The 11,857-nt window shown below is 55.4% G+C and overlaps 1 protein-coding gene across 1 annotated transcript; it reads left to right on the top strand.

Moving 5' to 3' along the window:
• Positions 1-1,748: 1,748 nt before the first annotated feature.
• HOXB13 (homeobox B13) lies at positions 1,749-4,048 on the top strand. The gene is made up of 2 exons (XM_003414411.4): positions 1,749-2,349; positions 3,429-4,048. The coding sequence occupies exons 1-2, from the start codon at positions 1,749-1,751 to the stop codon at positions 3,680-3,682; spliced, it is 855 nt and encodes a 284-aa protein (XP_003414459.1). The 3' UTR covers positions 3,683-4,048.
• Positions 4,049-11,857: the final 7,809 nt, after the last annotated feature.

Genomic DNA, 11,857 nt, shown 5'->3' with positions numbered 1-11,857 from the left:
GTAAAACCTAGAAGGAGTCTGTGTTTGGTGCCTTCAGTTATTAGCAATGTTCATTGAAGGTGAGCTACACTCTCCACTACAGGACTACTCTGAGTAACCTCTTAACTCTGGCTTTCCACAAGGTGACTCAAGTTCAAGTTCAGGTTGATGGGAGGTCATAACTATGACCTTGGTGTGGAATGGAGAGGTCTATGTCCTCTCCAGAAAAATGGGGTTCTAGAAAAAGCTGACACAAGGATTTTATTTGAGAGAGGCAGTGAAGGAAACAAAAACAAAAAACAACCCTAAAGACTGATTTGTGAAACAAACCCCTCGAGTCTCCTGAATTGCACTGCACAATAGGCCCCAGCAGAGTGGACTCAAGCAATTCTGCCAACGTTTAGGGCTGCCCCTGCTACCCCATTTTTTTTTTCTTTTAAGGAGATTTAATGTCTAGAGGAGGCAGAAAGGGGATTCTCTGGGCACTCAGCTTGAGTGGGGGTGTACCAGCGCCAGGATCAGTTTCCTGGGTCTCCTGGACCATAGGGGGAAGCCTGCAGGGCAGAGAACTGGACATCTCTATACTTTCTCCTGCATTCTTGAGGTCCAGAATCCCAGCAACCAGTCAATGGCCAGTTGGTCAGACTTGGCTTCCCAGAATTTCTCTCGACCCCAGAAAAAAGAGAAAAGAGATTCTTTTTTCCGATTGGCACATCAGGATTTCATAAAACCATGTTTCATCCCCTCCTTCAGCTTTTCTCTGTCTTTATGCTACTATCGTTGGATCTTCTCTCTCTTTCTATGAGTCTACGTGTATATTTCTGCCTTGCTGTTTCTCCCCACCCATAAACGGAAATCCAAACCCCCTTTCACAGACCACGTCTGGAGGTACTATTTCCCCCTTCAGATCCGGACGTTGAGAGTCCAGGTCTCAAGTTCTCACGTCTTCTAGGTCAGAGCCCTTGTCCCCCGCCCCTCCCTCTGCCCCACCCCGGAATCAGGGCCTCCAGAGCCTTCAGGGCAGTAGCTTCGGTCCCTAAGGAAGAGACATCCGGGACACTTCCCTGGGGCCTGGGGCAGCTCATTATAGCACATCTGGGACGGGAGGGTCCCCTGGGGTAAATTGGAGTGCTAGTGCTCGGGGCCCAAAGCAAAGGGCTTCCAGAAATACCCCTTAACCCCCATTTCCCAGCCTTCTCTAGCTCCTAAGCATTCCCGGGTTCCTTTTTTAGTCCTGGAGCGGCCGCCCTGCCCCACCCCCGACTCCCCTTCCCCCATGAGATGGACGCTTTATAGAGAAAGCTTTTTTATTCTCTCGTTAAACCTGCCAAAGCGCCGGAGACAGCCAGGGGAAGGACGCGACGGAGGTGGGGCCCAGCTCCTTGTCCGCTCTCCATAGGTCTCCCCCTTCTCTCCCCGCCTTGGAGCTTGGTCTCTCCAAACTGGACACCGCCTCCCTTTTCTCTCGTGTTGTTTTCAAATGTAATAAATTGAGAAAGAGAGAGAGAGAAGGGGGGGGGGGGAGTATTTTCGCAATTTCTGCCCTGGGGATTTTATTAGCTTCTCTCCCCCAGGCCGCAGCCAATCAGCGCGCGTGCCCGGGCCCCTGCGTCTCCTGCGTCAAGACGGCCGGGCCCAGCGAATGCAGGCGCCGTGCTAGCTGGGAGCGATTTAAAACGCTTTGGATTCCCCCGGCCTGGGTGGGGAGAGCGAGCTGGGTGCCCCCGTCTCCCCCACCCCCAACACCCCATGAATCGACCCTCGGCCCCATGGAGCCCGGCAATTATGCCACCTTGGACGGGGCCAAGGATATCGAAGGCTTGCTGGGAACAGGAGGAGGCCGGAATCTAGTCGCCCACTCCCCACTGACCAGCCACTCGGCGGCGCCTACGCTGATGCCCGCTGCCAACTATGCCCCCCTGGATCTGCCAGGCTCTGCTGAGCCGCCGAAGCAGTGCCACCCATGCCCCGGGGTGCCCCAGGGGGCGTCCCCGGCTCCGGTGCCTTACGGCTACTTTGGAGGCGGGTACTACTCTTGCCGAGTGTCCCGGAGCTCCCTGAAACCCTGTGCCCAGGCAGCCACCCTGGCCGCCTACCCCGCGGAGACTCCAGCGGCCGCGGAGGAGTACCCCAGCCGCCCCACCGAGTTTGCCTTCTACCCGGGGTACCCGGGGCCCTACCAGCCTATGGCCAGTTACCTGGATGTGTCGGTGGTGCAGACCCTGGGCGGCCCCGGGGAGCCCCGCCACGACTCCCTGCTGCCGGTGGACAGTTACCAGCCCTGGGCCCTCGCTGGTGGCTGGAACAGCCAGATGTGTTGCCAGGGAGAACAGAACGCACCGGGTCCCTTCTGGAAGGCGGCATTTGCAGGTAACCTTGCCCTCCCTGGTTCTTAGCGTGGGGCTGTGGACTTGGCTGAGTCTAGCCTGGGAGGAAGACAAGGGAGGCTTGGGACTGGTGAGGAGGCTGGTGAGGAGACTGGTGCCCTTCCATTGGCTGTTAGGACTCTGGAGGATCTAGGCAGCTGGAGGTCCTGGATGGAGGCCCCAAAGGATCAGTGTGAGGATCAGCCTGAGCTGGGTGCTATCTAAAGCCTGCAGGCCAGCAGGCCCCCTCACTTCCCTAGGAAACCCTTAGACAAGCCTTTCCAGAGTTTAGTTCTCTTTGCTGTTGGGTGGGGGTCAGGGTGTCCTCAAGGTCTAATTCTGTACAAAGGCTAAATAACTCTCAATTCAGTGAGTGTGACTGTGTGTGGGGGAGTAGAGGGACTGGAACACAGGTATTGGACGTTCCGTAGGGTAGTGAGGAAACCCTGGTAGCATAGTGCTTAAGAGCTACGGCTGCTAACCAAAAGGTTGGCAGTTTGAATCCATCAGGCGCTCCTTGGAAACCATATGGGGCGGTTCTACTCGGTGCTTTAGTGTCGCTATGAGTCGGAATCGACTTGACAGCAACGGGTTTGGGTTTTGGTTTTTGGTAGGTAGTGAATACAACCCTTCGCTTTCGCTTAGATGAGTTTTTCAGTTTTCGAAGAAAGACTTAGAATTCCTACAACCATGAGTTAGGTGTGTGCATTGGTGTGTGTATGTGTGTGTGTTGGGAGTGAAAGAAGGAACATGATCCCTCCTGTAGAATTCAGTATGAGGGGCCAGGAGTCTGAAAATGTATGTGGTGGCGTGTGTGGTAGGTGTGTTTGCAGACTCGTGTGTGTGAGGTCAGTGATGGGTGACAGTGGCCTTCGGGAGCAGGGAGCCCATGTGTTTGCGAAGCCGGGCTGTAATCAGAGAGCCAGCAGAAAGCTGGGTCTCCTCGTGTGTTTTGGTGGAGCAGGAGTGCCCCTGGGTACGCCTGTAGATGACTTAGCCTCCGGGCTTGTGGGACCTGTGTCCCTCACACCAGCTGGGTGTCTGAGCATGTCTTTCCCTCTCTTCCTTCATCCCACCACCTAGACTCGAACTCACAGCACCCCCCTGATGGCTGCGCCTTCCGTCGGGGCCGCAAGAAGCGCATTCCCTACAGCAAGGGGCAGCTGCGCGAGCTGGAGCGGGAGTACGCAGCTAACAAGTTCATCACCAAGGACAAGAGGCGCAAGATCTCGGCGGCCACCAGCCTCTCGGAGCGCCAGATCACCATCTGGTTTCAGAATCGCCGGGTCAAGGAGAAAAAGGTCCTTGCCAAGGTCAAGACCATCACTACCCCGTGAGGGAACTCCCTGGCTGGGTGGGGGGAGGAGAAGTAGGACTGTCCCAGGGAGAACAGGACCCTGCCAGGGCCAGCCTGGGGCCCAAGACTCTGCTGAGGCGACACCTTTCCCAGGCCACAGCTCCCTGGGCTATTCCTCAGGTGCAAGCTGGGTACCCTGATATGTCTGCTGAGAGTGAGTTAGGCTGACAGTTATCGCCCTTTCCTCCAGGGTCACGCCACTCCAAGGACCTGTCCCAGTCATAATCATTCATCCTGACATTGGCAATAATCACGATAACCAGGTCTAGTTGCCATGATAATTAGCCTCAAATTTTCTATCTAAACATCTGTGGAGCCCTTTGAAACCGCTTTCATGGATTGAGCTGATCATGAATAAACTTGGAAGGAGACCTGTGGCAGGGCAGCTTCCTCTTAGATACCCTTCTCCGTTCACAAAGCCTTGGCCCCCATTGCTGTGCCAGCAGGAAGGCTTCAGGGAGGAGAAAAGGCAGATTCAACTCCGCAGCTGCATTGCTGTTTAGCATTTTTCTAAGATGACAGCTGCCCAGACAGCACCACGCTTGAGGATCCCTCTTCTTCCTTCCGTATCCACCTCTCAAGTAGTACACACAGGTCTCAGAAGCCCCCAACCCCAAATCTTAGATTTTGGAAGTGCGAAGTCATCAGAGCTGCCTAATCTTTCCTCCTTTCCAGATTAATGGAGTTTGAGAAAGTGCCTGGATAGCTCACCAATCCCAAAAGGGAGGAACTGGAAAGATCTCCAAGGCTTCCCTTAACATTCCTGGTAGTTCTGACCTAAGCAGGTTATGGTTCATTGGGCATTTGGGAGCTGCTTGAAACAGATGTTTTTAGCCTTGTGGATGCGGCCCCTCCCAGGCACTCACAGTGGTGACAGCACAAGGGAGTAGTACCCTACCCTGCCCGCAGGCAGCATACCAAGCGCTGTGACCGGGCAGAAGAAGAAGCCAGGAAGCGGCCCCTTCGCCATCTGTCCCTCCTCTGCTCGCCTCCCCCGACACACACATGAGCAGTTGCAGGCGAGCCTCAGGCCTGGGAAGGAGATATCTCAGGCCCTTCTGCAGGTGAAAGAATCGCGGGCAGCAAAGACAAAGGAACCCAGGCGCCCGAAGGGAAGCTGGCCGCAGGCTTCACTTCTTTTTCACTTCCCATTGGTTCCTTCCTCCTACCCCGAATCCCTGGGTGGGTGGCACCAGCTCTGCTTTCTCGGTCCACGTAGGCAGAGACCCTCAGGGAGCAATTCCAGAAACTTGGGGGCAGACCTGCTGTTGGCAGAGCCGGGAACGCGAGAGGAACACGGGGTCTCCGGCTCTGTAGCGGCTCCCTAGTGGCATGTACCTAGGAGTGGCCCTCCTCGCCTGGGCAGCACAGCAAAGCCACAGGTTTGCGCTGGATTTTCCGCAGCCTGGGCTGGGGGACCCGCAGCCGCGCTCCCGGCGATCCGGCGCACAGGCCAGAAGGCGGGAGGACCCGCCGGACCCGCTTGCCGAACTGCCACCGAGCGGCGGGGGGCTGGAGAGCGGGTGGGCCGCTCGGAGACCGTCGCGGCCTCTCCATCTCCGGGAGCAGGCTCATAGTTCTCCAGGAAACCCACGGGCGGCTGCCGCAGCCTAGGGATTCAGGTGTTTATGCCCCCGGGCGGGTGGGATCCCAGCCTGCTTCTCTCTCGGGATGAAATGAGCTGAGAAGCGGCTCAGACTCTTCTAAATCCAGGACTGAGCGAAAAGACCAAAGGCGGGCTGTCGCCCTCCTTCCCTGAGTCTTCTTAGAGTGCATGTGTCTGCGTCGGAAGTCGATGATTTCCTCGTTTAAAAAATCCTTCCAAGTCCTGTCGTCCTGTTTAAGCTCCCCTGTAACGCGTCCAGCACAGAATAGGCCTCTTTCCGCCTTCCACGTTCTCCTTCAAACGAAGCCTCATGAGGACAGCTTTAATGTCACCGAGTCTTACTCCTCTGTTCCCATAAACTCGAGCCCTACTCAAGATAACTGTTTGCTACACCCCAGTCTCGCTGACTTCAGAAACGGCACGTTTTCAGCGCAGATGGGCATGTCGGGAGGGCCCGAGATAAATGAGGGGAAGCGTTATGATGAGGTGGATCCTCATAGGAGGGGTGAAGGCCACTAGAGGGGCAGCCACCTCCATTAACCGAGGTGGCTCAGGTAGAGCCCTGAGGCGGTCAGAGGCCTCCAGGCTTGGGACTCCCAGGCCTCTGACTCCTCCAGTCCGCTATCAGTGACTTAAAGTTTCGGGACTTCTCTATTTTTCGCTCACAAGAATTTAAAAACAAAAAAAAGTTTCGGGGTCACAGAGATTTAGTTCTCTACAGTAAGTGGGTTCGGACTATTAACAAGACAAGGGCGCCCCCTCCCGGTGGAAGCCGTCCACTTCATGGGACCCACCGGCCGCCTCGGCTTGGATCCCCCATTGAGCCTCGGGGGGTTCTCCGGCCTCTGGGCTTGCAGGCCTCAGGGCTACGTGTGAGAGCACCGGGACCCGGAGTCGCTCGGAATTCAGTCGGGGCGTCGACAGATGTAAGGGTGCAGCCGCTGAGAGGCCCGGGAGGAAGGCAAGGACGAGCGGTCTCGAACGGAGGAAGAACAGAGCGGTCAGGGATCGGGGAGCAAGGCCGCGGCGCCATCTGCCTTCGGTTCCCGTTTTCGTCCCATCGGAGTATTATATTTCTCTTCCTCGCCATAACAATTCGCGGTAGACCTCCACTTTTTTTTTTCTGTCAATGATTTACTTGTACAGAACCTGTGCAAAATATTTCGTTTTGTAGCAAACCCTTTATGGAATCCCTTTCCAAACATCCATTTTACTCCCGAAGCAAATTATACCACCTCCCAGGCCGACCGTTCTTAATTCACTCCAGTGTCTACATTACGGCGAAATCCACGCCTGCATTAACTGCTTGCAACGATTTGCTTTTTAAACAGGGCTGCTTTAAGCTACAGGACAGAGTGTTTTGCTAAAATTCTTCAAATAGAAAAGTGAACCCATCGTTCACGAATAGGTAAACTCAGACATTAAATGGACATTAAATAAATGCAAAGGTGCTCACGGACACTAGGAGAATTTTACCCGGCGCTGCGCTCCACGCCCCCCTTCCTCCCAGCCAGACACCTCTTCCGGTGGAGGGTTTCAACAAGCAACAGAACGGGTCGCATCTACGCCGGTTCCAGGACCGAAATCACTTCTAATTCCAAAGCAGATGGGGTTTATTAGGCCTCCAGAGGCCAAATTAAGGAGTCGTGGTGGAGAAGTGCGTAGACACCACCCCTTGAAGCTCTTTTCGTATCTCTGTTCCCGCAGCGGCCCAAAGGAGAGCAAACCTGAGACTCCAACTCCGGGGTCCTTTACTTCTGCTGGCAAACGCTTCCTGCAGCCCAGGACGCCCGATGCCGCGGCGGACTGAGAATCTGCACGCCCACCCCCAACCCCGTATTCAGAGTCATTTCAGGGTCCGCAGCTGCGGCAGCTGTAGGAAAAGCCCCAGATCGAGCCTCCCCCCCCCGCCCAACCACAGTTCTCCGATTGGCGCCGGTACCCCTCCCCCAACCCGGGGCAAAAGGCCCTCCCAGCCTCCAGCTCCCCTCCACCCCTTCATTAAAGTTTTATTCAACGTCCTAAGTGCTGCACTTTAATTAGGAGTCCTTCAGGGGAAACTCTCCGTGCTCTAGCCCCCGTCCGGTCTAACAGAAACCCCAGAGGTACAACCGAGAATTGAATAAATGAACTCGTTATCTTAAACTTGCAATAAAGCGCAGAGGCGGAGGGGGAGATAGGCGTTTTCTCCGTATTTGAAAGAAATGTATACCATATTTTAATCCATTTCAAAAGGCCCTCTCCTGGAAAGGCGGGAGAAAGAATTGGAGCGGCCCTCGGCCTCTCACTCGAGAGCAGGTCACCCGCCCCTCCCCAGGCGCAGGCCTGGGCCTGGAAAGAGATTTAAAACATCCAATGGGGAACCTTTCTCCCTCTCCCGTCTACCAGTTAGTTTAGTGTAAAAATGGGGGGGGGGGTGGGGAGACGGAGAGGGAAAGAGTTCCGTCACTACCTCTCCCCTCCTCTAAACTGTCCCCCAAATGGGAGGAGGGACACTAAGAGTTCGATCGCCCCCAGAATGATGCGGCCGGAAAGGCAGCGTCTGTTGAAGCCCAATCTGGGGGAAGGGTCAGGGACTTTGCCATTGAACTTGAAGTTCCAGGCTGGTGGTCTCCGCCGCCCCGCCCCCACTCTCCTGGACCTTGTATTGGAAGAGGAATGAAGGTGAAGGGAAGGAGGTAGGAGGCCACGCGGCGGGGGAAGGGAGACGACGACAGTGGTGGGGAGGCGATGAGGCCTCAGGCCGTGCAGAGGAGGAGACAGTTCAACCCTCACCTCACTCGTAGCCATGAAGTAGGAGCCAGGGGCTGTGCGCCCTCTTGCTGAGCCCTGCCCTGGACTCTGCTGGGAGGGGGCACCCGGCGCTGCGCTCCCGCCGTTGCTCCCCTAGCCGAAGGGGCGCGGGCGGAACCCTGCAACACTCCGAGGCTGAAACTTTCAGGCCGCTGCCCGCCGAGCTCAGGGCCTGAGGCAAGCTGGATTCCGGGTCCCCGCCTTGGCCGAGAGAACCAGCGTGCACGGCCGGGCCCCTGTGTTATGTTCCCATTTCTCAAAGTAGTCACCGGCCGGTTTTACTACCTCCAAGAGTGCGTTTCACTCTAATAAGGTAAACCAGCTATCAGTGGGCCAGGGGCGTTACCGTTCTCTCAACGCGGGGCGCGCCTCAGGGACTCCTGATGGAGATTCTCCCAGGAATATGGGGAAGCTCCGCCGGCTTGGCGAGCCAGGGAAGGGCGAGGCGGCAAGCTCTCGCGGAGACCACCTGGCGAAAGCTCTTCCTCGCTGGTGCCTGGGGAAATTAGCTGCCGCCTCGGAGGGAAGGGACAAAGAAAGCCCTTCGCAGCAGGCGGGAGCCCAGCGGCCTGGGGCTGGGGGCGGAGGGGGGTGAAGGCTGGGTGTGTGCGCGGGCGCGCAAGAAACTAACGCAGGAGGCAAGGCCCTCCCATATGACCATAAGTTTGTCTCCAACAGGGTGGAGTCCTGGCACAGACAAAATTAATATTTCTAATGTTATTATTATTATTATTGTTTAAAAGTATAGTATTTCACAGAAATACCTACTTTGAGAACTGAGTGAAAGTTAAGTGATGATAATGGCTTTTTACTTACTCACCTGTAAGGGAGAGGCTCTGCCTCTTAAAAAAAACCAATACACCATATTCTCCAGACTCCTGCTTTCCTTTCCCCATTCCTGCTTCCTCTCCAGACCTGTGTCCACAGGGGCTCAGAGGCCAGCACAGATGCAGACTAAGGCCATGTGCCCAAGCCCACAGCCACTGACACTGTTCGTTCTTTTTGTGAGGGGCAAGGGAACTCACAGGCACACTCAGGACCACCTAATACCCCCCTAAGACAGCTCCTTCCCTGGCCATGCCCCCTCGGAGCTGATGTCCCTACACTGACAAGACCCACAATCCAATGAGCACTTTATAAAGTGGGGACATTGAGGCTAAGAAAGAATAAGTTATTTGATCCATATCACCCCACCCCCTCCACTGCAGCCAGGGCTGGGGCCCAGGGCTTTCGAGGGCCCCAAAGCAGGAGCTCTTAAACTCTAAGCTACACCCACTTTCAGTAATGGAAAAAAATCGGAAGCCCAGCCTCTACTCTCCCAATACACCTCTCCCCACAAGGTCCCTCCAGACACTGACAAAAGGTCTGCTTCTATCTGAACTCACTCTCTGAGGTCACACAGGTGCACCAAAACTCCCTAGACTCTGCCAGTTTGGGCAGGTTTGCATATGCGGATACACAGGAATTGGAATGGAATACGGGTGGAAATTTAGTTCAACTACTCAATTATTGAATGCCTACTGCAAGCAAATTCTTCTTTTTGGGGTGGGAGACTGGAAGACAAGGGAAAGTGTCCCCTTTCACGGAACCCTACCCTTCACTTGCAGCCAGATCTTGGGTTTGCAGCTTCCCCACCTGTGGCCTGACCTCTGGCATGATGGGGGAGACATTTTCACAAATGATTACCAATGGACAAGTGGAAAGGATTCCCCACGGCATCTGGAGAGGCTGTATTGGAGGCGGACCTCGAAAGATGCTCAGAATATCAAGTCCAGGAGGGAAGATGTGAACAAAACTCAAAGAGGAGGTAGGAAAAGGCAGGTAGGGAGAACTGCCTGGATCCAGGTTCAGGATAGGAGAGAGCCGGTGGGGAGGAGGCCAGGGTCCTGGACGCTAGGACGAGCCCTGTGCTGTGATCAGACATCCCATCTTCCATTTATATTCTGATTGCCCCACCCGCACCCAAGCAGGCACGCTGCGGACGCTTGCTGGGCGCCACCGGCCCCTTACCCGCCGCGCACCACAGCCCCCAAGCGCGAAGACCGAGAGGCAGTTCTTCGGGGTCGGGGTTTGTACATCTCCCGTGGACCCTCAGTTCCCAAGCCCAGGAGGGCCCAGCCCGTCAGCCTAGCCCTGGACCTGCGCCCGCCTTTGTCTGGTTGATAGGGGAAGTTCGTCGCCCCTCCTCCTCCAGGCCGGATTTTGCCGTGGAACTTGAGTCCGGCCATAAACATTCTTTCACCCCTCGGGGAGCCGGATGGGGACGTGGCACGGATGGAGGGAATGGGGGTGAAGAAGGGGAGCTGGAAGGGCCCGGAACGTGAGAGTCCGGGTCTCTCCCACCCAGGCCTTGTGCCGCTTTATCAAGGCGCTTCTGCTACTTCCCTTCCGAGGAAAATCTGCTAGGTCTGCATTTTAAAACTCGATTATTGAGGCCGTAGGGCTAGCTGGACCAACTTTTTAATCAGAATCAACGCGATGTAACACCCACCTTTTCACTCATGTGTAATTCATGTTCTCTTACCGTGTTTTAGGCAGTAAAATCCCTTAAATCTTTTTTTAATGGTCAGGATAAACACAAATGCATAAATAACAAACGAATAATAGCTAAGCAGATTATTAGAGAACATTCCAGCAGGTCACTCTGAGGCCTTTGACTTCGTGTTTTAGAAGCACCCCTTCCTCGGTGGGGTAGTCCAGACCCGCTACTGCCGGCCACTCGGGGTTCCGGGCCGCATGGTAGTGGCTACTGAGCCCACGGGGCCCTTAGCAGTTTAAATTTCTTAAATGGGGCTGGAGGGTTCTCATCTCGGTGGCATGAGCAAGTACTGGCCTGGGACGACTCGGAACAGGGAAACTCCGATGCGTCCTTCCCTGCCGCCCGCCGACAGCGTAGGCTGCACAGAGCGGTTTGTTGAGATGGTTGTTTTTTGAGAATCCAGGATCCTGGAGCAAGGGAGGATCAAAGGCTCGATCTCAGGGTCTTTTCCTGACTCAATAAAATCCAGACTAACGGATACTGGCGCGCTGAGCGCTGCCCGGCGGGGAGGCGCGGAGAGTGGGTCTCTCTGCAGTACCTGGCTGGCTTTCCTCGCGGGGGATTCTCTTCCCGCGAGGAGCTCCCGGCTGCTCAGCGACTCCTTAAAAATGCACCAAATGCCGGCGAGCTCACGGGAAGAGCTTCAGGCCCCCTTATTTGGTGCCAGATAAAATGCCCGGAGGCAGATGCACACAGCGACTTGAAAAAGGGGCCCACAGGAATTATTCCGATAATGTCCTGCTGCCCTCCCCCCAATTTGGCTTTTACCGGCTACAGGACTTCTACCAAAGGGGGCTGGTGTCTTACCCGCCTCCCCAGCCTTCGATCCCAAAGCCTTCGGAGCCCTGGAAAGAACCTAGCCAACCTTCTCCCTTTGTCTGATCTTTGGGAAGACAGACGTGGAAGCCTGTGTCAAGTTCACGGCCGGGACCCACGTCTCTTTTAGCGCAAGCGGGGCTACCCAGTCTCATCCCGACAAGCAGGGTCCTAAGCAATCGGGAAATTGGGGGGTGGGGGTGGGGGTGGGGGTGTGGGGGTGGGGGTGGGAGAGTAAAGAGACTGAGAGAAAGGCCTTTTAAATTTAGTCCGTTGCTCCATTTTCACATCCCTGCCTCTTCCCTTCAACTCTGTAGAGAATTAATTCGATCTCAAACGAAGCCCTTTATCTGGAAAACTAAATGCGAAGGGCTCATGGAATGAGCTTCTCAAAAGTTCTT

Source organism: Loxodonta africana, chromosome 18 (genome assembly GCF_030014295.1).
Source record: "Loxodonta africana isolate mLoxAfr1 chromosome 18, mLoxAfr1.hap2, whole genome shotgun sequence".
In the NCBI taxonomy this organism is placed as follows: domain Eukaryota; kingdom Metazoa; phylum Chordata; class Mammalia; order Proboscidea; family Elephantidae; genus Loxodonta; species Loxodonta africana.
The sequence above is the reverse complement of the archived record's forward strand: the minus strand, read 5'-3'. Positions and strand labels throughout refer to the sequence as shown.